Source organism: Sus scrofa, chromosome 5 (genome assembly GCF_054392235.1).
Source record: "Sus scrofa isolate SSC_HxYL_T2T_F1_AM1 chromosome 5, Sscrofa_HxYL_maternal_Yorkshire_Landrace_v2.0, whole genome shotgun sequence".
NCBI lineage: Eukaryota > Metazoa > Chordata > Mammalia > Artiodactyla > Suidae > Sus > Sus scrofa.
The window spans coordinates 21,081,125-21,107,555 of NC_139387.1; the positions used below are offsets into that span (position 1 = coordinate 21,081,125).

The 26,431-nt window shown below is 43.2% G+C and overlaps 1 protein-coding gene and 1 non-coding gene across 42 annotated transcripts; both read left to right on the forward strand.

The window, feature by feature from the left end:
- The first annotated feature begins 513 nt into the window (after positions 1 to 513).
- Positions 514 to 25,842, forward strand: PCBP2 (poly(rC) binding protein 2). 41 transcript variants are annotated; one of them, XM_085024808.1, is made up of 15 exons: positions 514 to 1,384; positions 3,084 to 3,228; positions 4,056 to 4,079; positions 4,171 to 4,203; positions 4,598 to 4,714; positions 9,151 to 9,282; positions 10,239 to 10,367; positions 11,469 to 11,543; positions 13,369 to 13,461; positions 14,565 to 14,606; positions 15,800 to 15,872; positions 16,378 to 16,416; positions 17,345 to 17,400; positions 19,144 to 19,313; positions 25,381 to 25,827. In XM_085024808.1, the coding sequence occupies exons 2-15, from the start codon at positions 3,160 to 3,162 to the stop codon at positions 25,415 to 25,417; spliced, it is 1,089 nt and encodes a 362-aa protein (XP_084880934.1). In that variant the 5' UTR covers positions 514 to 1,384; positions 3,084 to 3,159; the 3' UTR covers positions 25,418 to 25,827.
- Positions 5,155 to 5,257, forward strand: LOC146403191 (U6 spliceosomal RNA). Its single transcript, XR_014804724.1, has one exon. It is a non-coding gene; the product is annotated as a U6 spliceosomal RNA (small nuclear RNA).
- Positions 25,843 to 26,431: the final 589 nt, after the last annotated feature.

A 26,431-nucleotide genomic window follows, 5' to 3' on the forward strand; every position in this document is an offset into this window, starting at 1 on the left:
ACAGTTCTTCCTAAAAGAAAGGGTAAAAGCTTAATTCATTCCTTTAATTACCAATTTTCAGAGTAAGGAGTTGGTGTAAAAGTTACTTCCATTATGGCAAATTAGTTTTTTTCTCTTTTTGAATCTCACTATAGACTACTTACTGAGTTTTTCCCACCCTCTCTTGTCAGTGCCTCCTCACCCCTCCCATTTTCCCATTTCCTTTATCCATGGCGACTGCCAACTCTCTCCGTACTAACGCCTGAGCTTTCCAACCAGCCCGCTAGGGGCCACTAGTTTCCTCCCTGGCCCCTGCGCTGCCGCTCTATCCTAGACTTCGCCATCTACTACCAGTTATTGTCTCGCTGGTGCCAACGCTGTCCAAGGAGCCGCTCTAGGCTATTGGGAGGCCGTCCGCATTGCGTGGGGAAGGTTTGGACGACGCAGTCGCCTCGCCGGCCCCCGGGGCGGTTAGCGCTTCCGGGGTCGGAGGGTGCGCGGGGTTGAAAGCGGGCCGCTCCGCCCCGTCCCCCTCCCAGACCAGCAGAGGCAGCAGCCGGAGCAGCCGCAGCCTGCGCCCTCTCCCGCCCGCCCGCCCTCCGCCCGCCCGCCCGCCCTCCGCCGCCCTCCACCCGCCCCGGGGTCTCTTTCCCCCTTCCTCCTCCTCCTCCTCCACCCCCCCCTTCCTCCTCCGCCCGCCCGCGGGGCCCCCCTTGCCTTCCCGCCCGCCCCTATTGTTCCGCCCCCGGCCTCCCGCCCTTCCCCTTCCCGCCCGCTCCCCTTTTCCCCCTCAGTCGCCTCGCGCCTGCAGGTAAGCTTCAAAATTTTTCCTCCGCCCCCGGCTATAGCTGTATTTCTGCTCTTGCCATCGTTCTTAGCGGGCTCCGGTCCCCGTCACGAGCCCCGGCCTCGCGTAGTCCCGCGTGAGCGCCTTCCCTCTCACTCTGCTTGGCCGGCCATTCACGCAAGGCCCTGGCTCCGCCGAGGCCTAGTAGGCCTCGCGCAAGGCCTCCCCCCATCCCCCCGCCTTTTCCCGGTGGCGGCTGCGCAAGAGTCAAGGAGGGCGCGCGCGCGGTAGGGGGGGCGGCGGTGGATTTGTTGGTTGAGGGGGGTGGGGGGAGGCGATGGCCGGCTTGCTGGCCGGGCGGGTGAGCGCGGCTCCCCGCGGGGGTCAGGCGCTGGCGCAGCCACACGAGGAGGCGCTACTAGTCCGGCCCCTCCCCCTGGATCGCAGCGCCCCCCCCCGACCGAACCGTTTATTTATTTTTTTTCCTCTTTTCTAGTGGAGGGATGGGGGGTGCATTTTTTAGGTGGAAAATGCTTGGATGACCAAGGAGAAGGGGGCTGCGGAGTTCAAGGGTGGACGGGCTCCCAGTTACCGAGTTATTCAGGACGTTGTCTCGGGGTAACGAATTTTGAAATTACAAAATGCCTGCCGCTATAGACCCAGACAGAGCTATTTATAGGAGAAGGGGTAATGTACTGCAGGATTAACTGCTGGATTCCTGGGATTGGATACACTTACATTGACCTAGTCAGGAGAGAAATATGACAGGGATTTCTTGGATGATTTAGAGTTGGAAATGCTTCTTTCTGCCTTACCTCAAGAAATGGCTCCAGATATTTCAATATTCTTGCCCTTTCGAACTTGCATTTATTGTGGTATTTGTCAAGTGCTTCTGTTGTATGTTAGTAGCTATAAGGAATTAAACTGCCAAATTTTTACCGTGTCTTATTTTTTTAAAATGTCGTTCTTACAGACCTAATAATGTCTCCCCCCCATCCCCACCCCCAGCACTCTTGTTTTTCCATGAGTGAAAAGTGTTGAATGCTGGTATTTTTCCAGCAATTAATTATATTCTGAAACCGGGGGAATGAGGTGCTTTGGGGATGCAAAGCCCATCTTTTAAGTAATCACACACTTGAGGTAACCATGGAGCAGCTTGCTATATACAGAATGGTCTGGCAGCCACTTAAACACTTTTAATATTTAGGATATGGTCCTAGAGCAAAGTTAAAACAGTGGCTGGTTATATGAAGAGGGAAAACTTAGCTGTAGGAGAGAGATCATTGATGTTTTGAAGGGCTGGATACTAAAAATGTCACTGGAGAAATTTCACAACTTTGGGGAGATTATTTTTAAAGCTAAGGTTGTTAAGTAGTAAGGAGGTGTTGTAGGCTAAGCTATATACGAAAACATTGTTTCTACATGTCATCAATTAAAGCAGAAAGGTTAGGAACATTAGAGGGTAGGGTGGGGAAAAGGCTTCATTTGGTAGGAAAGGCTCATTACTTCTATGGCCTTAATACGTTTTTAGCAATACCAGTTATTTTGATTGTTTTCTTTGGAAGAAAATTTAAGATTTAGTAGAGTTGAATAAAGATTGCGTGGTAACAGGTTAATAACAGAAAGAAGGAAAATTTTCAACTCTTGAGGCACTATCAAGTTGGTTTGGGAAAAGAGGGCTCAGGCTGCACTTAATGTATTGAGTCATTTCTCAAAAAGGAATATGGAACCCCAGCTTGCATAGAAGGCATTTCAGATAATACTTTTTTCATTGAGGTGGTTGATTTAAATCTTTTGAAAATTATTTGGTGACATCTACTGACATTCAGCACTGTAATATAAGCTAAATCTTAATTTCTTTATGTAGAAATTGCTGCCAGTAAGAATATTTACATGTGTCCTCACTAGATTCCAGTGTGAGCCTAACAAGGAAGCGAAAGGTTGCTTCCCTCACTGTAGTTGGTTAGAGTTTTGCCTTCATTATTTCCAGGTGTTTCTATTCTTTTGAAGCTTAGTCTGCTGAAGGACAACTGATGCAGGTTCAGCAGTTCCCTTAGAACCATTGCCAACTGAAGAAATCTTTCACATCCTGAGAGTCAGCGGAAACCTTACCATTAATGAACTGGAAAGTCGCCTTCCATTCTTTGTTACAAAACTTGAGCTGTTAATGCAGTTGTGCTAGATGTATACAAGGCTGCCAAGTGATAGACTGTGCACTTAAGGAAAAGAGTCAGAAAACATTCATAATAGTTAAAATAACCTTGGGAAATATTGCCGTTGTTTTCCTACTCTGATTTTGGTCATATTTGTGTTTCAGTTTTTGGCTTTCACCCCCCCACCAGTGACCAAAGACTTGACCACTCAAAGTCCAGCTCCCCAGAACACTGCTCGACATGGACACCGGTGTGATTGAAGGTGGATTAAATGTCACTCTCACCATCCGGCTACTTATGCATGGAAAGGTATGCACCAGCTTGGGAAATTGGGTCATAGTAACTGCTAGGGGAGGGGCCAGGAAGAGAGAGCATGCATCTTGGAGCTCATCAGATTAGCACTGTGGGGCATCTGGCTTTAGCACTCTTCTCTAGTGGAGTAGAAGAGAGTGTAGTGGGGAAATGGACAGACTTTCCTAGGAAGCTCCACTGAGCGGGAAGGGCTTAACTAGAGGCCAGAGCCAAAGAGTGTCTCATACCTGAATAAGATTTTTCTCATGGAACTTGCTATAGCTTGTGATAGTTAGATTTCCCCTGTCCAAACAATTTTGGATAACTTTAAGGTGGGGTGGTATATTTGGCATTTTGAAAAATGAATTATGGAGTTGCTGTCGTGGCACAGTGGTAAACAAATCTGACTAGGAACCATGAGGCTGCAGGTTTGGTCCCTGGCCTTGCTCAGTGGGTTAAGAATCTGGCGTGGCCATGAGCTGTGGTGTAGGTTGCAGAAACGGCTGGGATCTGGCGTGGCTGTGGCATAGGCTAGCAGCTGCAGCTCCGATTTGACCCCTAGCCTGGGAACCTCCGTATGCATGGGATTGGCCCTAGAAAAGACCAAAAAAAAAAAAAAGAAAGAAAGAAAGAAAAAAAATGAATTATATTAAATGCAAAGATAGTATTTAATCAATTATTCCTTCATGATTTTTTGTTAGCTTCACTTATATTTTGAGCAAAGGATATAAGCCTTTCCATTCACTTCTAGTAAATCTTACATTTTTTCCATTACTTTGGACTGTAACAATTAATTCTTGTGATAAAGACCACTTCATATTTGACACTAGTTTTCTCCATTGCAGGAAGTTGGCAGTATCATCGGAAAGGTGAGGCAGTTTCACTTCAACTCTAATTACTATTTAGACAATTTGGGTTTAAATAGCCAGTGGAGCTCACCCTTGACTTTTCCCCTTACAGAAAGGAGAATCGGTTAAGAAGATGCGAGAGGAGGTGAGTTATTGGGGATGCCGGGGTTAGGGACCATTACCTTAGGAAGTTAAAAACTTTTAAAGCAAACCTTCTTTTTAATGAGAGATTAGAAGAGGGGAAGATGTTAATACCAGGAGAAGGTGGTATTTTTCTGGTTTGGTTATTTGTCATGACAAATAGTATGCTGGGAAATGTAGATCTAGTAAGTCTTAAATTCATTCAAAACTTAAAGCAGCTTCTGTAGTCTGTTTGAGGACAAACACAGTATGTGAAGTTTTGTCAACTTTGCCTTGTGTCAGGATCATGTGTATAAGCAGCTCCTTGCCCATCTTATTTAGGAGGGGTTATATATTTGTGTGTGGTATGCTCAGATCTTTTTTGTCTGTTTAACGTTTTGGTTCTGTTTCCTATCCAGAGTGGTGCACGTATCAACATCTCAGAAGGGAATTGTCCTGAGAGAATTATCACTTTGGCTGGACCCACTAATGCCATCTTCAAAGCCTTTGCTATGATCATTGACAAACTGGAAGAGGTTTGTTCCTTGTCCCTCATTCTTTTTTTTTTTTTTTTTTAATTTATTTTTTCCCCTCACTCTTCATTTTAGGTGCTCCTAGATAGCTTAGTGATTTTCCAAGGATTTAAAAAAAACTCCAGGGCAGACTAGCTCATAAAAATCTGTGAATGGGTCCTTTGCTCCCATTTAGCAACCCCAGAATTGGACCATTTGTAGTTTAAAAAGAAGTTATTTTAATCTGAAGAAACATAGTTGACCCTTGAACATCAGGAGTTTGATCTGTACAAGGTCCCTTGTACTTGAAATTTTTTCAATGAGTACATCAGTATTGCATAGTATGTCATACAGAACCACACAGTCCATGCATGTGGAACTATAGATAAATTATACATGGATTTTTGACTAGGGTGGGGGCCAGTGGTCCTAACCCCTATGTTCAAGAGTCATCTATAGTTTGAGTGCTCAAGTTGGCAGCAGCACATACACAAAAATTGGAATGATAGAGGTTAGCGTGGCCCCTTTGCAAGGGTGTCACAAATTTTTGAAACGTTCCATGTTTTCTCAGTTATAAAATAAGTCAGGTGAGGGAGTTCCCTTGTGGTGCGTGGGGTTAAGGATCTGGCAATGTCTCTGCAGCAGCTCGGTTGCTACTGTGGCTTGAGTTTGATCCCAGGAACTTCAACATGCTATAATTGTGGCCAAAAAATAAAAGTTAAGTCATGGAAGGTTATATATAGCAATAAGGAATATAGTAATACTTTGTTTTGTGACAAATGGTTAAGTAGACTTACTGTGATAATCGTTTTTTGTTTTTGTTGTTGTTTTGCCTTTTTAGGGCTGCACTCTGCGACATATGGAGGTTCCCGGGCTAGGGGTCAAATCAGAGCTGTACAGCCACAACAACATCAGATCCGAGCCGCATCTGTGATCTACACCACAGCTCATGGCAACACCGGCTCTAACCCGCTGAGCAAGGCCAGAGATTGAACCTGCAACATCATGATTCCTGGTCGGGTTTGTTTCCACTAAGTTACTATGGGAACTCTTGTAATGATCATTTTGTAATGATTAAACAAATGTCAAGTTACTGGTATACCTGAAACAAAATACTGTGTATTGACTATACTTTAAAAAAAAACCAAGTTCATATTGTGGTTCACTGGGTTAAAAATCTGACTGCAGCGGTCTGGGTCTGAACCCTGTCCAGGTTAAAGGATCTGGTGTTGCCACTGCTTTGGCCTGGATTCAATCCTTGGCCTGGGAATTTCCGTTAAACTGGCTATTAAAAAAAGAACAACCCAGATAGTTTGACTATTATCAGGCACTCAGTGTAAAAACAACAAATGTGTGAAAAACCAGCCTTTATTTTTATTTCTTTTTTTAGTTAAAATAATTTTTTTCTTAAATTGTTACTTTTTTTTTTTTTTCTTTCTAGGCCACTCTGTGGCATGTGGAGTCCCCAGGCCAGGGATCAGATCCAAGCCACAGTTGGTGACCTATGCCACAGCTGTGGCTGGATCCCTAACCCATTTTGCCAGGGCAGGGATTGAACCTGTGTCCCAGTGCTCCAGAGACACTGCTGATCCAGTTGTGCCACAGTGGGAACTCCTATTTTTTTTATTTCTTGAAGGTATGCCACCTGGTTCAATAGTTGGATGAATAAATTAATGTTCTTTTGTTAGCTCTGCTGAACACTAATACTCTATAGATACAGAAACCTTCCAACCCTGTTTGCAGTTAAGCTTTTTTAAAGTCAGTCTGGAAGTTCCCTTGTGCTGTAGTGGGTTAAGGATCTGGTGTTGGCACTGCAGCAGTGTAGGTTGCTGCTGTGGCTCAGGTTCCATCCCTGGCCCAGGAACTTCCGTATGCTATGGGTGTGGCCAAAAAAAAAAAAAAAAGTTAATCTGGTAACTGCCAGAGCTATACTTGGAGGGAATATGTTTTATAGGCTATCAGAAGCAAAACGTCAATACTAGAGATTTTTCACAGAAGGAAGTCTCTTTGTTCAGTAAGTTGCCTCAACATTAAAATGCTGAACAACCAGTGCTCTTGCCCACTCAACTCTTTAGTTTCTCTGCTGTAATGCTGGTAATCACACATTCGACACTACAAGCAGAGAGAGCTTTGGAGCTTGCTGCTTGATGCCTCAATGGTGTCTGAAATTTTATCCTTACCAAGATCAGAAATATATTTGGACCTGCAAAACCTTGCTAATCCAGAGCTTGTAGCTTAAAAAACATTCAGAAAATCTGGAGTTCCCTTCGTGGCTCCGTGGTTAACAAATCCAACTAGGAACCATGAGGTTGCGAGTTCGATCCCTGGCCTTGCTCAGTGGGTCAAGGATCCGGCATTGCCGTGGGCTGTGGTGTAGGTTGCAGACGTGGCTTGGATCCCGAGTTGCTGTGGCTCTGGCATAGGCCGGTGGCTATAGCTCGATTCGACCTGTAGCCTCAGAACCTCCATATGCCTTGGGAGCAGCGCAAGAAATTGCAAAAAGAAAAAAAAATTTTGGAAAATCTGTTTAAACATAACAAATAAGGAGTTTCTGTTGCAGTGCAGTGGAAATGAATCCAACTAGGAACCATGAGGTTGTGGATTTGATTCCTGCGCTCTCTCAGTGGCTTAAGGACCCAGTGTTGCTGTGAGCTGTGGTGTAGGTCACAGACATGGCTCAGATCCCATGTTGCTATGGCTGCAGTGTAGCCCAGCAGATGCAGCTCAGATTCAAACCCTAGCCTGGGAACCTCCATATGCCGTGGGTGTGGCCCTCAAAAGTAAAAAAAAAAAGCTTTAACGAAAAAGTTTCTTAACAAATATCTAACTGTTCTTCAACTATAATGTAAATAAAAATCATTTAAAAAGAAGTTTCTGGAGTTCCCGTCGTGGCGCAGTGGTTAACGAATCCGACTAGGAACCATGAGGTTGCGGGTTCGATCCCTGCCCTTGCTCAGTGGGTTAACGATCCGGCGTTGCCGTGAGCTGTGGTGTAGGTTGCAGACGCGGCTCGGATCCCGCGTTGCTGTGGCTCTGGCGTAGGCCGGTGGCTACAGCTCCGATTCAACCCCTAGCCTGGGAACCTCCATATGCCGTGGGAGCGGCCCAAGCAATAGCAACAATAACAGCAACAACAACAAAGACAAAAGACAAAAAAAGACAAAAGACAAAAAAAAAAAAAAAAAAGACAAAAAGATAAATAAAAAGAAGTTTCTGGGTCTATCTACTACATAGAGTTTAAACTAAGAAGTGATGTTTAACTATTTTAAAGCCATAACTTTTTAGAAGCGGCATATTGTTAGAGGAAAGACTGGGTTTTGGAGGTGATCCAGTCTTCTAATTTCAAATTGACAGCTTCTTAGATGTGACTGGGCAGGTACTCAGTCTCAATTTAATTATCTCTACAATGGAAATATTACTGAAAATTAAAACAAGGGTAAATAGAACTACACCATTTTATCTTTTTTTTTTTTTTGGTCTTTTTGTCTTTTCTAGGGCTGCACCCGCAGCACATGGAGGTTCCCAGTCTAGGGGTCTAATCAGAGCTGTAGCTGCTGGCCTACACCAGAGCCATAGCAACGGGGGATCTAAGCTGCGTCTGTGATCTGCACACCACAGCTCATGGAAACGCCGGGTCCTTAACCCACTGAGTAAGGCCAGGGGTGGAACCTGCAACCTCATGGTTCCTGGTCGGATTCATTAACCACTGTGCCACGACAGGAACTCTTTTTTTTTTTTTTTTGTTACAATTTCTTAAGAGCACAGAATTAGTTGCTTGAATTTGGGTTGCATCGTTATTTCACCTTTTTTTTTTTTTGGTCTTTGTCTTTTCTAGGGCTGCACCTACAGCATGTGGAGGTTCCCAGACTAGGAGCCTAATCAGAGCTAGGTTCTTAACCCACTGAGCGAGACCAGCGCTTGAACCTGCAGCCTCACAGTTCCTAGTCAGGATTCGTTAACCACTGAGCCATGACAGAAATTATTTCACCTTTGTCTTAATTTTTTTTTTTTTTTTTTTTTTTCCCTGTGCCCATGGAATGTGAAAATTTCTGGCCAGGGATTGAACCCACACCACAGCAACGACCCAGGCTGGTGCACTGACAACACTGGATCCTAACCCACTGTGCCACAAAGGATCTCCCTCTTAATGTTTAATTTTTTGATTTCAGTATTTTATTTTGCTCTTTTAATTTTCAAAACCAGTGATCAGTTTTCTCCCTACCAAGAACATTGCTCCTAGGGTGAAGGAAAATATGTTTATGGCTAAATCTGAGGAATTTTGTAGAGCTTTTTATCTTTTCAGAAATATGGGGGGGCAACATTTGAGCCTTTGTTGATGCAGATCATGACATAATATAGCTCTTATAAGGGTAAGTGGTTCTTTTATGTTAGTTAATGAGTTCCTCAGTATCTGTTTAAACTCTTATATTCTGGTGTTTTTGACTAATTTCTTTTTGTAGGACATCAGCAGCTCTATGACCAATAGCACAGCTGCCAGTAGACCCCCAGTCACCCTGAGGCTGGTGGTCCCTGCTAGTCAGTGTGGCTCTCTCATTGGGAAAGGTGGTTGCAAGATCAAAGAGATTCGGGAGGTAGGTAACTTCTGTGGTTTTTCTTTTTGAAAGTAAATTACTCTAAATGTGGCTTCCTCTATTAACTTTTACTTTATCTAGGAAAAATTGGTATTTGTTAAGATGAAGATTTTTTTAAAGTAACAGTCCTAGAAGACTACAACTTGGTGTGTGTATGTTCTACATGATATGTATACGTTTTACATTTTATATATTTTGACCATCAGATGGTGGAAGATTAGTCACATTCCAGCTATTCTGTATGACATGTTGGCAACTTTTTAATGAGGCTACATAATTCTTTTTCATGTCTGGAGAGAGAGATTATAATTTGATATATAATAATAGTAGATATTTTTCTTGGCCAGATTCCTAAATAGCAAAGGGAAAATGAGAAGGTATATTAGGATGTAGGTGTAATTGTCCCTTTTAAGTTGTGGAGTTACATTGTATTATGGAGGCTTCCAGTTGTATCTGGGACTTACTGAATTGGTTGTTGGAATGAAATTTGAAAGGTTTCTAAAGGAAAACTGTTGTACATGCCATGTGAGCAGAGATTTTGATTTTATTTATTGATGTACTCCAAGTACCTGGAATGGTGCCTGGCATAGAGAATGGGCTAAATATTTGTTCGAGAAGAGAATTAAAGATGGGTGATATTTGTGGGTATTTTGTTTGTGGCCCACAAAGCTATCATTAGCTGAGAGGAAACCATCTAGAAGGATCTTTTTCTTGAGAGCGGGTTAAATTTAGGCTATTATTCAGGCTTATTCTCAGCTTTCAGGGGCTAATTTATTTATAACTGTGATTAGACAGTCTTATCTAGAACAAGGGAAGAGCAGGAAAGGAGGATAAAAAGGGTAAGATAGGAGATGGGATGAATGTCTACTGAGTTTTAGACTCTAAAATTTTTGTTGGGAGATATTGGAGAGTATGAACTGTTTTCTCTGATACTTGAATTTCTTTTTACCCCAAAGAGTACAGGAGCTCAGGTCCAGGTGGCAGGGGACATGCTCCCCAACTCCACTGAGCGGGCCATCACTATTGCTGGCATCCCGCAATCCATCATTGAGTGTGTGAAACAGATCTGCGTGGTCATGTTGGAGGTAAGCCCTCAGGCTCATGCTGAGAATGGGGGGAGGGTGATTTAGGGAGACAGACTGATCTATATTTAGAAAGACTAGAATTAGGTGAGGCTGTTAAAAGCCTCCAGTGGGGGGGTGGGGGAAAAGGTTCCCTGAGTTCATATTTTCCTTACCCTAGCTTTGACTTTTTCTTATAGTCCAAGCAAAAATAGAAACTGCTAAGCAGCGGTGATCATTTGGTTTTTAGCAATTCTAGTGGAATTGGTAGAGGAAGATCCACTACTCGGACTGAGTGGACAAAAGATGTATCTGGGTTCCTGAGAGCTACATTGTCTTTCAGATTTTGGTGTTTTGGCTCTCTGTAACTTTGATGTATTCTTTAAATTTCTGTTCTGAGGCAGGAATTATATAGAAACTTTTTTCTGTATCTGTGATGTTTCTGAATGACTTACAAGGTCCTGATAGATACGGTTCAACTAGAAGACTGGCAAAATTAAGGGAAATTAAACCTTGTCATAGGAAGTTGTTTCCATATTGGTGAGAAAGGAAAGCAGGACTTTCAAGAAGAGTTTAGAAAAATATTTGTGCACATTTCTGTATTCTAGATATAACATTTGGGTGCTTTATTTACTATTTTAGCATTATTTCCTATTCAGGACAATATGTAAGGTCTTAATTACCAGCTAAAATGTACATATGTGGATATTCCCTAGTGGTCTAGTGGTTAGTGCTTTCACTAATGCCACGTGGGTTCAATCCCTGGTCTGGGAACTGAGATTCCACATCAAGCCACTGCAGGCTACAACAAAAGTAACAAAAAAAATATACACAAAGATTTTTCATGTTCGTTAGACTTAGTTGAACACATGAAAATAAATACCTAAATTATTACAGTGGGATCTGTCTTGATGAGAGTACTGTGAGCTCTTGTAGTCCATGGACCATCTTCTGTTTTAGAGGCAAATAACTAGATGATCTAGCCAGAGATAAGATTGGTGGGTGAGGGGATGGAAATAATACAGTTTTTTAATTTAATTGACCTGTGTGAGCTTAAGCCACACAGCTGAAGCAGCTTTGAAACCTTATCTCTTTTTGTTTTTTTCCCCTCTGACTCTCTCCCAGTCCCCCCCGAAGGGCGTGACCATCCCGTACCGGCCCAAGCCGTCCAGTTCTCCGGTCATCTTTGCAGGTGGTCAGGTAAGAAAATTTTGATTGGTGGGCTAGGGTGAGCAGGGATTATATTTGAAATTGTCAATTGCCAGCAGCACACCAGGCCACTCTGCATGCTTGCTGAAATCTGTACTCTGGCCATAGTTTGACCTGCTTTCAGTTTTATTTATTTTTTGTACTGGGGAAAACTATGAATGCCATCTTATTTAATTTTTAGCAGGCAATGGGAGTTTTGTAGGCACTCGGAAGAGGTAATTTAAGGTGGGTTGGGTTAGAAGAAAGGATTAAACTACATTGGTGTCACTATTTCTCTCCCCACTCCTACCCCATCCATGATTTTTTATGTGTGGGATGTTCTTTAGAGGTCTGGGTAAAGGTAGCAAAGAGTTGGACCTCTGAAAGAGATTCTTGGATGGTGGTCTCAAATTGGGGGGTCCTGAAATTGAGTGTCCTACAAACTTCCCCTTCTCCCCACCTCACCTCCCCTACTCCTACCCCTTCACTCCCAAACTCCAGTGTGTTGTTCCTGGGCTCTTAACCTCGTAAACACTGGTTTGAACCCACATGGCGTAACTGAAATCAGCTGGGATAAAGGGTTCAGTGTCTTAGAAGTGGGAGAGAGCGCATGTGGGGCTGTGACCCTTGGTGTTAGAGTAAGAACACCAGAGTACCCCTTTGGCCTCTCCTCCTTCACCCACCTAAACTCTGAGTCTTTGGCATATGGTTTATTCTGTAGTTAGATTTATGTGACAGGGGCACTGATTAGCACCCATGGTAGTTTTGTGCTTTTGGCTAGTATTTGAGGAATAGGTGGGTCTGTTTTTTTAAATATTGAAGTTCAGGTTAAAATAGGTGACCTTCATTTTGATAGTTGCAAGTAAAATGCTCAAAAGTGCCTTTTCCTACATGGGGCTGACTTGTTATTTAGAGAAGCAGTTACTCAGCTAGTTCCATCTTGTATTTGAACTGGGGAAGCACTTAAGTACATTGCATTCATATTCTATCGAGTTGTTATAAAACTGAACAAGTTTTGGGGGATTTAGTTTGTCTTAGAGTTCCGGAAGCTTTCACAAGAAGTTAATCATAGCACAGTGTTACCTTGACAGTTTAGTACCTTGCCTTAACACTAGCCTTGTGCAAATTGGTTTGTCAGAGGGCTCTCAGTCAGTCTGGATAGTGAGGCAGGATAAGCAAAAGCCCAGAGTCAGTGTAGCAGGGAGGTTTAGTTTTAGGAGTTTCCCCTTCTCCCCTGGAACTACAGGTTCCTACTCTTCTGGATTCTTCCACTCCCATTTGGGATTATCCGTGCCACATGGCAGCAATCCTCTCCCATTTACAGTTCTTCCTCATTTCCCTTTCCTCCCCCACCCACCCCCTTCTTACCTCTTTGCTTTCCTTCCCTCCCTCCCCTTTATTCAGTTGACCACCCTCTAAAAGCTTGCAGCCTCCTCTTCGAGTGGCCCTGTTGTCATGGATTATTCCCATGGGCCTTTTTAAATGAACAAGTTCATGCAGTGTCCACAGATGGACCTGTCTTTTGTTCCTTTGTGACAAAGTGGGCTCTGTAGAGGTTCAATTTAATCCCACACTGACCAGAAGCTGTCATCAGCTCTGTTGTCCCGCCTCTTTATTCTTACTGAAAATAGCCCAGTTGTGCAGTATGAAATCTGCCACTATAGGTAACTTTTTTTTTCTTTTTAATTCACTAATTACAGCTCGTTTCAAATTGTGTTGTGAGCTCCTTTTTAAAGGAAAATAAAAAATTAAACAACTTTTTTTGTGTGAATTTCATGCTGGTGACAAGGTGCCGGATTGACAGCCCTGGAGACTGAAATCCTCTATTTATCCACAGGACAGGTACAGCACAGGCAGCGACAGTGCGAGCTTTCCCCACACCACCCCGTCCATGTGCCTCAACCCTGACCTGGAGGGACCACCTCTAGAGGTGAGAGGGGATGTTCAGTCTCCAAGGCTCACTCAATCCTTCCGCCTCAGCCGAGACTGCCAACACGCGGGGGGCCAGTGGCGCTGGTGATTTTTGTGCTGTGGACACCACCTGTCCACGGGGACCTGGACTGACCCCCCCACATCATTTCACACAGGCCGCGTAGCCCACCAGATGGTAACACCAACTCTTTTTTTTACTTTTTTTTTTCTTTTTTTGTTCAACCCGTCTTCCCTGTCTCCTGCTCCTCCTACCCCATTTTCACCTTCCCACCCCTACCTGGGTGCACTTTTGGGGTTACTGGCCACTGTGATGTGAGAAGCTTCACATCCTGTTAACCAGCTGCTCCTTCCTTCCCCTCCTTTCCTGACCCCCCCTTGTCCCCCACCCCACTGCCCTGAAGACCCAGCTCCCTTTTTGGGAGGTTACGGTGTGGGGGGAGGAGGGCATAGTGGGAGCTGCAAGTGCCTTTTATGGAGGGGAGGTGGGAGAAGGCAGGACTCAGAACACAGTGGTTTTTTTTGTGTGTGTGTGTGTTCTATGGTCAGCTCCCTAGTGCTAGGGACCCAGCTAGCTTCAGGTGCACTTAAGGTCTTTAGGCAGACGTAGAGAAAAAAATAAGCTAGGGAGAGGGAAGTGTTTCAGAACATGCCATGTAGGTTTGTGCAGGTACAAATCATTCATGTTACCATGATTGGTAGGAGGGTTGGGGTGGTTGAGGGAAGAGACTGTTTTCTCCTAGGCTATCTTGTACACGGGGAGAAAGAAGGGGGCTCGGTTGATCCAGGCATTGTTCAATCCCACTTCCCACATTTTCACTAAGAAACAGTTGTGTTATTTTGTCTTTGATTGCAGGGAACATGGCTCCCCTTATAGGCATCCTGGAATAAGCCATCATATTTAGGGTTTAAAGAAGGCCAACTCAGGTCTGACTGTATTTGCGAGATACCATCTACTGCCTCAAACCCTGGCCTCTCCATTCTCTAGTTCAGCTCTGGCTTCCTGGCTAGTTGAAATCTGTCTTTTTTTTCCCTCCCCGCCCCCCGCACTGGGTGGCTGTCCGTGATTGGTTTTTAATAGGAACTGTTTTCCTCCTTTTGTAGGCCTATACCATTCAAGGACAGTATGCCATTCCACAGCCAGATGTAAGTTTTGTTTTCACTTCTTGTTTCCAAAAGCTCCCTCTCCCATCCAAAATTGTCTCATTCCTTTCTCCATGTAGGCAGAAGTGAGTTGGGTCTTAGACATTTGCAGTATTGTTTTCCTCACAAGGTGAACTCTATATTGTAGCCCTTAAATAATCTTTTATCAGGGGATAGTAGCACCTGAATTTTGACATTTCATTCCTGGTAATTATAATCTGGCAAATTATTAGATTCTGCTTTTTTCCATGTTCCAGATCTCTTTAAAAGAGACTGGACCTATGCATCTCTGCATGGAGTCCTTTCCATGGGGGTTGAGGGGGCTGGGTGTGCCCTCTGTACTCCTCAGTCTGAGGTGAAAATTTAAAAAGCATTTAGAAGCATGGGGAAAGGGGCTTGTTTAGACAGGAGGGATAGGAGGCTGAATACTTGGGGATTCAATTCAATAAAACCTTGCCTGTCACTAAAAATTCCAACTTAAAAAGTGCTGGTATTTAGACTTTAAGAGTATTTCTTTTTCTGCACTTTTCCTCTATCCTTACTAACGCTTTCAGGTGCTGAGCTTTAGATTTGGGAAGTTGAGTTTGGCTCTTGGTTACTGGTAGGCCTAGGAAGGTGAAGTAGCCTTGAAGAGGAGTTGTTTTACAACAGCCAGGACAGTTTTATAGATGAGAAAAATAGCTGTAGGAATCATGGGGTGGGGGTGCTAAACCCAGTTTGGTTTTATCTTAATCTCTCTCCTCCTTGCAGTCTCCCTGCCTCCTCATCTCCTTCCCTCCTCCCAATACTGACAGAACCCTGCATGGTGTGTTTTCCCTGGCACCACTGCACAGTTTGTTTACCTAGCCTGTCTGTGCTTGTCCCTGGGGCAACTGTTGCAATGGCTGCAAACACCTTCATTAAATAGGCCATGAGGGAATGGTTGTCAGGCGGATGCTGCTGCTTTTCTTTTCACACACCCAAATGCATTCATTCTCTTGGTACTGATAGCCTTTCTATTTCTAACTCTTAACTTTACCTTCATGTTATGCCCATTCGCCAGAATTGTGACACAAGCCCCATCCTTACCCTCTCTTGTAGTTTGAGTAATAGCTGACTTTGTGGATCAGGAGCTCTGCATTTTCAAACTTGAATGTGCTTGAGCCCTAGTTATGTTACTGTTCTAATGCCAGCCTCTCCTGTTTTTCTTCCTGCAGTTGACCAAGCTGCACCAGTTGGCAATGCAACAGTCTCATTTTCCCATGACGCATGGCAACACCGGATTCAGTGGTACGGATACCTCAATGTTTATTTCTATAAGGTGTAGTGCAAGACAGAGGCCAGCCCCAAGGTCTCAGTTTGACATCTGTTTAAAACAAATGTCATTACCCAGCATCCTGCTGGTTTAAACCTGCCTGTTTTCTATGGCTAAACTGAAGGAGGTAATGTGTTTGTTAACTTGGTTTTCATTTGGGGTGACTTGTTCTAAAAGAGAAAAAAGGCCCTGGAAGGTTTGGGGTGAGGTCTGGGGATGCTTATCAGGCAAAGGGTAGGCTGGTATTTTTTCTAATCCATCCTCACTTCCTGCCCCTTTGATCTGATTGGCACCCCCTTTCTCTCCACCAGCTATTCACAGACCTGGGTAGAAAATCCATTTGTGCCAAATTATGTAGCATTTTTTAGTTTTGGTTTGGTTTTGGTTTGTTTTTGGGCTTTTTTTTTCTATGTAAGGAATAACTTGTCCGATAGGGTTAGGATGAGACCACCAAACTCATTTTCACTTGTATCTTAACAGGCATTGAATCCAGCTCTCCAGAGGTGAAAGGCTATTGGGGTAATGATTAAAAAAAAAATCTGTAGTATTCTACTGTTATATTAATAAACTGGTGGGAGTCTTGTTTCACTGCCCATGACATACTAGCAAAACATGCACATGGCAGAAAGGAGCTGAGAGAGCAAAGCAGGGGTGGGCCTTCTGCCCCTGAGGGTCCCTTGATGGATCTGGCCTACCCCCCCTGTAAAAATATTGAGTTTAGCAGCCATATCTAACAGCAGGGCCAGACTTGAGAGGTAGCCAGCTGGCCTGGTCTAGTCCAGGTATGGGTGTTTGCTGATGGGATTTTTTTTCTTTTTCTTTGGAAAACAAAATAAAAAAACAGGAAAAAAATTATGGAGCAAAAGATAGGGACTAAATCTGGAGAAATGAACTTCCCTCACCTTACTGCCATTTCGTTCTCACTGACCTTCAAGTGTAGGTTAGGTTGGGGTGTTGGGGGGGTGTTAATCTGATATAGGTGTATTTAAAGCAACTCTGCATGTGTGCCAAAAGTCCATGGTACCCAATAACAGGCATGATATTGGCGCTGGTGATAGCATCAGGTGAGATAAAATTGGAACACGACAGCAGGAAAACCAACCAGAAAAGGGGAGAAGTGCAGAATTACTTGATTAGATTTTGGTTTTGAGGGTTGAGGATACCACATTCCCTTGCCCCTTGCTTCCATTCCCTTACACCCTAATAGGCTGGGCTTTACAGGAAATGGCATGAAATCAGATCTTCTGTGTGTACAGAGGAACCTTTCCAGCATAATTTCTACACCCCTTTCCCCCTCTTTCCTCTTTGGAGGCTTCCAAGTTAGTGATGAATCCCAACAGCCAATGCTGGGTTTCCAGTTTGTTTTCCTTCTGTTAGGTAAATGTGCAAATCAGTGGGAGTTTGTATGCTGTGCATTGAACTTCTTTGCTCTCTTCTGTCTTTTTAGCAGGTTTGGATGCATCTGCTCAGACTACTTCTCATGAACTCACCATTCCAAACGATGTAAGTATAGTTAGTTGGGTTGCATGGGATAAAAATGAAAGGTTTGGTTTTAAAGGATAGAGCAGTGTCGACACCTAGGGAAAGAAAATGGCATTGTAGACACCAAATTAAATTCTTAAAACTATGTAAAATCCTGAATAAAAACTTATTGAGGGGATTGATAAAACTATCGTGTGGATTATCTTGAGCCAGAAGGAACCTTTCTGTCTCAAGTAGAAATTCCCATTTGTCTTTGTTTCTTATAAGATCCAAAGCCTTATCCCTAACACAGTGGTCCTTGGATGTTCTAACACAGTGGTCCTTGGATGTTCTATCTGTGCTGTTCAACATGGTAGTAGTAACTAACCACATGTAGGCTTTTTTTTTTTTTTTAGGGCCACATCTGTGGCATCTGGAGGTTCCCAGGCTAGGGGTTGAATAGGAGCTACAGCTGCCGGCATCTACCACAGCCACAGCAACGCAGGATCCGAACCAAGTCTGTGACCTACACCACAGCTTATGGCAATGCTGGATTCTTAACCCACTGAGTGAGGCCAGGGATCAAACCTACAACCTCATAGTTGCTAGTCAGATTCGTTTCCACAGCGCCACCATGGGGACACCTTTCCCCCCCTTCACTTCGGTGCCACACCTCTAGGCATAGGGAGGTTCCCAAGCTGGGGTCAGATCAGCTGTAGTCACTGCCCTACACCACAGCGACAGATCTAAGCCTTGTCTGCGACCTACACCACAGCTCACGGCAATGCCCAATCCTTTAACCCATTTAGCAAGGCCAGGTATTGAACTTACATCCTCATGGATGCTAGTTGGGCTCTTGACTGAGCCACGACAGGAACACTACATGCAGCTATTTGAATTGAAAATAACAATAATAAGTTGAATTTCTGTCTCACTGGCCACCTTCATGTGTTCAGTAGTCATTAGTGTCTGTGGGTATTGGACAGTGCAAATGTTGACCAATTTTTTACTTTTTCCCAAGGTAGTATAAGTTAGCTAGAATTCTTGTTAGTATAGTAAAAGAGGTAATCATAGCAGGATGAATTTAGGCATCTTCGTTGACAGAAACGGGAAATACTTTTACCTTTATGCCTAGCCACAGTAAAGTAGGTTTATCATCATCCTTGCTTTATTTCATTTTTGGAGTTAGTACTCTGAGGAAATGAGCTAGGAGTCAATCAGCTCAGAGTTGGCTCTGATGTGTAGTGGTCAGAAAAATGGGGCAAATCTGCAGTCCTCTGCTCTACCAGCTGAGCTATCAAGGGGACAAAATAGGGCAAATCTGTATCAGGAGTCTGTGAGTAGAGTGTGTAGAATACAGATAGTGGGAGTTCCCGTCGTGGCGCAGTGGTTAACGAATCCGACTAGGAACCGTGAGGTTGCGGGTTCGGTCCCTGCCCTTGCTCAGTGGGTTAACGATCCGGCGTTGCCGTGAGCTGTGGTGTAGGTTGCAGACGCGGCTTGGATCCCGAGTTGCTGTGGCTCTGGCGTAGGCTGGTGGCTACAGCTCCGATTCAACCCCTAGCCTGGGAACCTCCATATGCCGTGGGAGCGGCCCAAGAAATAGCAACAACAACAAAAAGACAAAAGACAAAAAAAAAAAAAAAAAAAAGAATACAGATAGTGGTTTCCATTGCCACATTTGTAGATAAGCCATAGAAGGCTAAGGGGTGGGATGGATTCTTGGACATAGCCATGCAATTCTTAATTTGGTATGCCTTTTCTTTTTTTTTTTTCCCCCTTAAGTTGATTGGCTGCATAATCGGGCGTCAAGGCGCCAAAATCAATGAGATCCGTCAGATGTCTGGGGCGCAGATCAAAATTGCGAACCCAGTGGAAGGATCTACTGATAGGCAGGTTACCATCACTGGATCTGCTGCCAGCATTAGCCTGGCTCAATATCTAATCAATGTCAGGTAAGGGTTCCTTACTTTTTGTATTATTGATGCCCACACAAATAATGTGTGTGTTGGGGGAAGTTACACTGTAATATTAAGTTGGGATTATTTGGGGGATGGAAGTGGAAAGGGTAGAGATGGCAAAAGAAAGTTTAAAGTCTACCTTTAGACTTTAAAGTTTAGCTCTACTTTTCATCCATTCTTAGTGTAGGAGAAAAGTGAGCAGATTGTAATAAATTTGCATGGGGTTTGGGAAAAGGGGGTAGATTGTTTGCATTTCATTTTTTGATGTGTTTTTGGAGTAGAAGGGATGGGGCATGTCTTCAGTGGTAGGACTGCTCTGGCTAGTACCCCCATACTAACTTAAAGCCAAATGTGGGTCTCTTGCTGTAGATGTCATATAAATTAGTATTTCATTAATTAAGTTTAGGCTCCAAACCACCCTTAATTGAAATAAGGATAATGGAGTTATGAGTTACGTGACAGCAAGGTAGTTTCTTGGAGGCAGTCGTTACCATTTTTTTCTGAAAACATCCATTTTTCTCAAATTGCCAGTATGTTCCATTGTTCAGAGCTTGTGGGAGAGGCACAGGTACTGGAATGTTTTAAGAAATACCTAGTGATTTCTTTCTTCCCGCCTCACCATCTCATTTCATCCCTTAATGACTTCCTGAGGTTTTATTTTTCTTATCCAAACCTGGCTAATGTTAACATACACAACTGTAGCAAGACTCTTCACAGTCCAGTGGGCATCCTACAAGGCATTTGTATTTCTTGCTTAGCACATGTGCTTAAGTCATGTTCTTAATTGCTTACTAATGTTTTAAACCAGTGTTAGCAGCTCATTTCCCAAGAGGCTTAGCTGTCCCTCTTATATCGACCTTGTTGTCATTTACTTCTACCACAGTTATTTGGTCCCTGTTGTGCTTTAAAGTTTTATGAGTTCCTGAACCTAGTGCAAGGGAATGGAATTTGTAAATATTTTTTGCCATGTTATACTGACCATGTATTTATTCCATGGTCTTTTATCCCCTGGTTAAAAATTTATCAGTTCCCCAGCAGTGGTTCTGACTTTCTTTTTGCCTTCTGTTTTTTCCTGCCTTGAGGTATTTGCTAGTCTTTATGGAGAGACTTTTGTATGTCTAGATCTGCTTTCTTCTTGAGCTACCAAGCACATCAAATTCTTATGTTCAGGCTGAAATGGTAGTTGATAGCTTTGCATGGAGGCTGTTTGCACAGGTTTGTTTCTAATTGGGGTGGGGGGTTGTTAAACGAGGCAGAAATCATGTTCTTGGAACCTGAAAATCAAGCTGTTTTTCTTCTGCTTGGATAGACTTGCCCTGAATATTGTCAGATAGTTTTTCCATGTAACCCGCTTGCCTGATCCCTAACTGGGTCAGTGGCTAAGTTATAAGGAAGCAAAACTTTGTCCACCTTCATTTTCCTGATTTAGTCACTCTTCAGGATCATCCAAGCTATGTACTTGGGTCAAAAGTTTTTAAAGCTTCATTTAACACCAGGCAAGGACTATGCATACACATAGCTTACTCTTCACTTTCTCATATTGGCCCAGTTTGAATGCAGGGAACAAACTGGTTTTAATATGAACACAAGGGAAGAAAGACTTCTGTTTTTTCAGTAATGGACTCTTAAGCATTAATGCTGATTCTGGTGAGTCTTTTTTATGGATTGCAACTATCTTCGGATTTAGGAAAACAAAATGGAGTCTTAGGAGGAACATCCCTGCCTTTGAAGAGTTAATCTTGTGCAGTAGGTTGTCCAAACAGACTTCAGCAAATACCTGCAATTCTGGCTTAGACACATGCAGGCATTTGAGAGCTACAGGTCATCACTGTTATTTAGAGCTTATTTTCAGCTAAGTGGTACTTTTACTTGATTAAGCTGAATTTTTCAGTAGTGCTTGAAGTTAACCCTCCAGTTTTGTATGAGAACTATGGTCAGTTAAAAACAAAGAGCCTTTTTTCTCCCCATCCCTTCACCAGAAATGAGGCCTTAGGTCTTATCTACACTTCTGTTTGAAAATGCTGCATTCTTTGAAGTTTGAAATTAGTGACCTTCTTTGGATCGCCTGTCCCTTTCCATCCTAATCTACTGGTTAGTTCCGGTTAGTTCGCTGTGGAGGTAGAAGCAAATTTTAATATTAATTATAGGAAAAACAATTTTTAAAAATATGTTGTTAGCATCCCAAAGCTTCCCAAGTGATGGGTGGGTAAACATTTATTTCTTCTTTGAAGATTTATGAGTACTTTTTCATTTTCTGCTTGAAATCATTCTTTTTCTGCCTTCTGGGTTAAATCAATGTGTCAGATATGTGGAAGTGTGTGATTTCTTTTCTCATTCTGTCAGTTTTTTATTCACCATGGCAGTTTTAAATAGCGTTGTGGAATGGGATTTTGTAAAGCATACATTTTTAGAGGGTGGGACGTAGGATAAAAGACAGCTTGTCACAGGTTGATATTAGGTCTTCCTAATTGGCAGCCAGAGGCACTTACTGAAGCGGTTTTTGTCCTGTACTTTTTCCCTTTTGTGGTCTTCCCTTCCACCCACCCTTTTTTTTTTGTTCCTTTTTTCCTCTGTTACAGTTTAGAAAACGCTAAACCCTCCTCCCAGGCAGCCTCCGTCACGATCCCTGATCACCTCAGCATCAACCTCTCTCAACCCTCCACCCCTTCTTCTTCTTCTTCCTCCTCCACCACCACCCCCTCGCTCGCCACAGCGGGGACCTCCGACGCACCCTCCAGCCTCCCCAACCCTCTTCCGACCGCCCCTTGTGTCTCCAGTCTGCTTGGCATGAAACCCATCCCTCTCCTGGCTCTAAATGTTGTGTCTGCTGCTAAGGGTACCGGGGCTTCAGCTACCACCACCACCACCTCTGCCGTGCCATGTGTAACTAACAAACTGAAAAGCGAGAAACAGAGATTCTCTCCCTACTGACTGCATATTTTTGGGCACCCTGTCAAATATTTCTTGGTTTATTTTGTTTTTCTTTGTTAATATTGGTGAGAATCAAACAATTGTGAGCTTGTGACAGTTTCCTTTTTACTATTTTGGGGGATAACAGGGTGGGGGCAGGGGCAATGGTAACCTGTGTTTAGGTTTAGGCCATTTCAGCCGAGTGCCTGAGTTTGTCTGACTTGTTGAATTCTTATCTAGAGCCATAGTTCTTGCTCTTCATTCTCATTCTGTTACTTTTTGTAGCTTTATTCTGCCTTGCAATATAACAATGTGTTAGGCTCTGTGTTACTGAATAAAGGCTTCTCCGTTAACTTTTTTTTTTAATTATATCATGGTTGAGTTATCAGCTGGCCTTCTTGGCCAAATTTGTGTTTCTAGCTGTAATAAAGTTGCCACAGTAAGAACCTTAGTTGACTGTGTGCTGTGAAGGAAAGAAGTTATTTCTTTACCCAGAATGGGGAGGCAAGTTGGGGGAAATCTAATAATAAAGTTTGCCAGCTTCTGTCTGCATTCCTCTGAACTAGTATTACCCCTCTACCTGTGACATTGGGTACATCTGGAACAACCAACCTGTGACATTGCCCGAAATTTGACAGGATTCTGTCCAGTTACTCTAACCATCCCTGATATTCAGCCAGGTCCTTTTACCCTTCTGTTCTCTGCCTACCCTTCTCTCTCCCCTCCAACCCTATCACAATTCGAGGATTATGAGTAGAAACCTAGATTTAGAAGGAACCTTTAAGAGCATCTGTAACTCATTGATCCACTTATTTATCGGATTTTTAAAAGGCCTTGGGAGAGTTTAAATTTGCAGGTCACATGAGTGACTAGTCAGGAGTAGCAACTTGTGCTTCCTTTTTTTTACCCAGTCATCTAAGATTGTACTTAATAAATATCCCTATAGCCTCATTCCTTTTCTTATCCCAAGGTCACAGTTCTCTCTCCATAAAATAGTAGAAGTGCTTTAGGTATAGTGGCAGAAGATCTCTTAGAGTCACCATTCAGCCCGAGTGCATGTTGCCAGAAAGGATAATGTTCTTCCCAGGGCTTAGAGAACGAGTGTGGAGATTTTTTTTCCTGATGACCTTTGACCACATCCCCTTTGGTGTACATTGTTTTTAAAACAAAGTAATTGAATTGCAATAGATTAACTCATGATGTTGTGCCCCCTCAATTCCAGATTGGCCTGTGAATTAGTGTTTCGTGTCTCAGGTCTGCATGAAGGACTGGGGGCCAATTTCATTGTTAGTTGCTGGATGCTCCTTTATCATGTCGTCCAGCTTTCCTTAGTAAGCTCTTTCTGTAATTTGCTGATACTATCTTCCCCAGAAACCTGGTTTTTATTTTATCTAGTTCTTGAGTTTAGAAGGCCTCTTTAACCTAATGAGTACTCCCTAAAGGATTGCTGGGAAGGAAGTCAGATGTTTTAAGGGGCTGAATACCATCACCACCTCCAGAGGTACTTGGCATTCAGTTTTTAGAAGCTTACAGCTCCCTCGTGTGGTTCGTCTTTTCCAGGGTCATTAACATACTATTTCTGATTGAGTTTTCCCTTCTTGCCCTCTCTCCCTGTTGCCCCCTCCCCCCAGTACCTGCTCAGGCTGTGTATAAATTCTGGACTATTGGAGTTCTTTTTGGTGCCAGAGTCCCACCACCCACTTGCATGAATTGAGGGTTATTTAGGTCCTAAACTGTTTCCAGCAGCTTTTTGAACCTTCAATTTCCTCTAAACTCTTTGATTCAGGGCCTGTTATAAAAGGCCCTAGACCATCCCATTTTGAGACTGGTAAGAATCCTCTCCCTTTAAGAACTGACTAATCCGTTTTATGCCAAATATCATTTTTGAGTTAAAACAATTCAATTTGCAGTTGAAGGACCCATCTATTTCCTGGCCATCCCTTTCCACCCTCCCCATTCTGGCCTGTTTTAGCTTTGCATTATTCTGGTGGAAGAGATACACATGGGGAAGCTTCAGTCATGCTCTCTTGACACAAATGCCACTGAATGTAAACTCTATGAAATTAAGAAATGAGACTGGGTCTCACACATTTAATTCTACTCACAATAGGAGCTCTTTCTGGCTGCCCAATACCTACAAAGCAGGCTGATGGCTGAAAGACTAAATATCTGTCCTTCAAAGACCAAAATTGGATTCCAAGGTCTTAGATCAGTTTTAAACAGAAAGCATTGTAGCCAGGTATATTTGGGTGGATTTGGTTTAACAGGAAGACCACAAATTTAGGAGCCTCTAGAGTGAGCTCAGGAGTTTCTGATAACAAGTTTTTACTTCCACTTACAGCTTACAAACTAGGCCTGAAAACCATAGGTTGAGTGTAATTTTTTTATCTTTGTCTTTTCCAAGGCCGCACCCGCCGCATATGGAGGTTCCCAGGCTAGGGGTCTAATTGGAGCTGTAGCCACTGGCTTATGCCACAGCTAAAGCAACTCGGGATCCAAGTTGCATCTGCAACCTACACCACAGCTCACGGCAACGCCAGATCCTTAACCCAATGAGTGAGGCCAGGGATCGAACTCGCAACCTCATGGTTCCTAGTCGGATTCGTTAACCAGGGAGCCACAACAGCAACTCCTAAGTGTAATTCTTGACCCATACTTTACTTGCTGCTGCTTTAACATGCCTTGGTGTTTAAAACTGTAATGTCTTTTAATATCTCAGTTTGATAGAGAAACCCAGAACTGTTCTATCAGTAGCTTGGGAGAAGCTAAAGTCAGCCCAGCAGTAAAGAAACATTGTTTCTGTGTATTGTGACCCTCTAAGAGGAAGCTTTAGTGTGTGTGGCTTATTTTTGGAGAGTGCTTATTAACATCTCCCACAAAGACAGTTTAAAGGGTGTGTAGTTTGAGGGGTATCCACAGTTAATAACCAAGGTCCTCAGTTTCTAAAGTAATTTTCCTCTGGAAGCTTGGCTTGCAGAGTCATGAACCATGGTACTGGTTGATCCAAGAAATCTTAAAATGTTTCCCTTGATACTGTCCCTGATAGGTGTGCTCCTTTACATTGTGTCAACCACACTGAAAGTTTTGGAGGTGTGAGGTTCTGCTGGGCACTTGGAAAACTAACTTTGAGTTTCTTTTGTGTGTGTTACAGGCTTTCCTCGGAGACGGGTGGCATGGGGAGCAGCTAGAACAATGCAGATTCATCCATAATCCCTTTCTGCTGTTCACCACCACCCATGATCCATCTGTGTAGTTTCTGAACAGTCAGCGATTCCAGGTTTTAAATAGTTTGTAAATTTTCAGTTTCTACACACTTTATCATCCACTCGTGATTTTTTAATTAAAGCGTTTTAATTCCTTTCTCTGTTCAGCTGTTAATGCTGAGATCCATATTTAGTTTTATAAGCTTCTCCCGTTTTTTTTTTTTTTTTTTTTTTTTTTTTGGCTCATGAAATTTTTTTTTTGTTTGTCATGGAAATGTAAGAGTGGAATATTAATACATTTCAGTTTAGTTCTGTAATGTCAGGAATTTTTCAAAAAAATTAAAAGATGGACTGGAGCTTTTTTCTTTGTGAATAGAAACTGGATGCCACAGTGATTCATGTGGGTTTTATTCCTGGTGTGTCTTGCTGTTATTTTTGCACCTTTTATCCTTCAGAGGACAAGGACCCTGCTTGGGTTTTGAATATAAGCCTTTATTCCAGTGAAGATGTTTTCTTCTCTTTTACCACTTCCATCTTTTTCTGGAGCCCTTGATCCAATATTCCCTTGGGTCTGCGTTGCAGAGAGACCTCACAACTATAGCAGGCTGGCTGTGTGTTCCCTTGGTCCAAAAGATTGGGGGTTACCTTTCTTAGGATGTGTCTTCAAAGAGTAAGCAAGCACTTCTGTGAGTGGGTGGGAAGGACGCCTGTGCCTACACATGGAAGCAGCTGGATGTGTGTGTCCTCCTGGGATTCAGATTGCTGGGAATGTCTGTTCCCTTGTCCAGACTTAAAACTTCAGTCTCTCGTGTTTAATAACTGTTGATTTATAGTTTTGTGTCCATAATAGGAATGGGTGTGATAATAGGAATGATCTATAGGAATAGATCTAAAATCCTTTATAAAGGTGAGCCTGCTCCCATTTGTGCTGGTATTAGAAGGTTGGAGCTCTAGGTGATTTTTAGTTTGTGAGAAAAGCATAAAAAGAGGAAGTCACTC

Bases quoted from the DNA above. Each gene is read 5' to 3' on its own strand.
- PCBP2 (XM_085024792.1), top strand. From the start codon at position 3,160: ATGGACACCGGTGTGATTGAAGGTGGATTAAATGTCACTCTCACCATC. The intron at 10,367-11,455 runs GGTAAGCCCTCA...TTTTTCCCCTCT, and splicing joins ATCTGCGTGGTCATGTTGGA to GACTCTCTCCCAGTCCCCCC. The intron at 11,544-13,368 runs GTAAGAAAATTT...ATTTATCCACAG, and splicing joins TCATCTTTGCAGGTGGTCAG to GACAGGTACAGCACAGGCAG.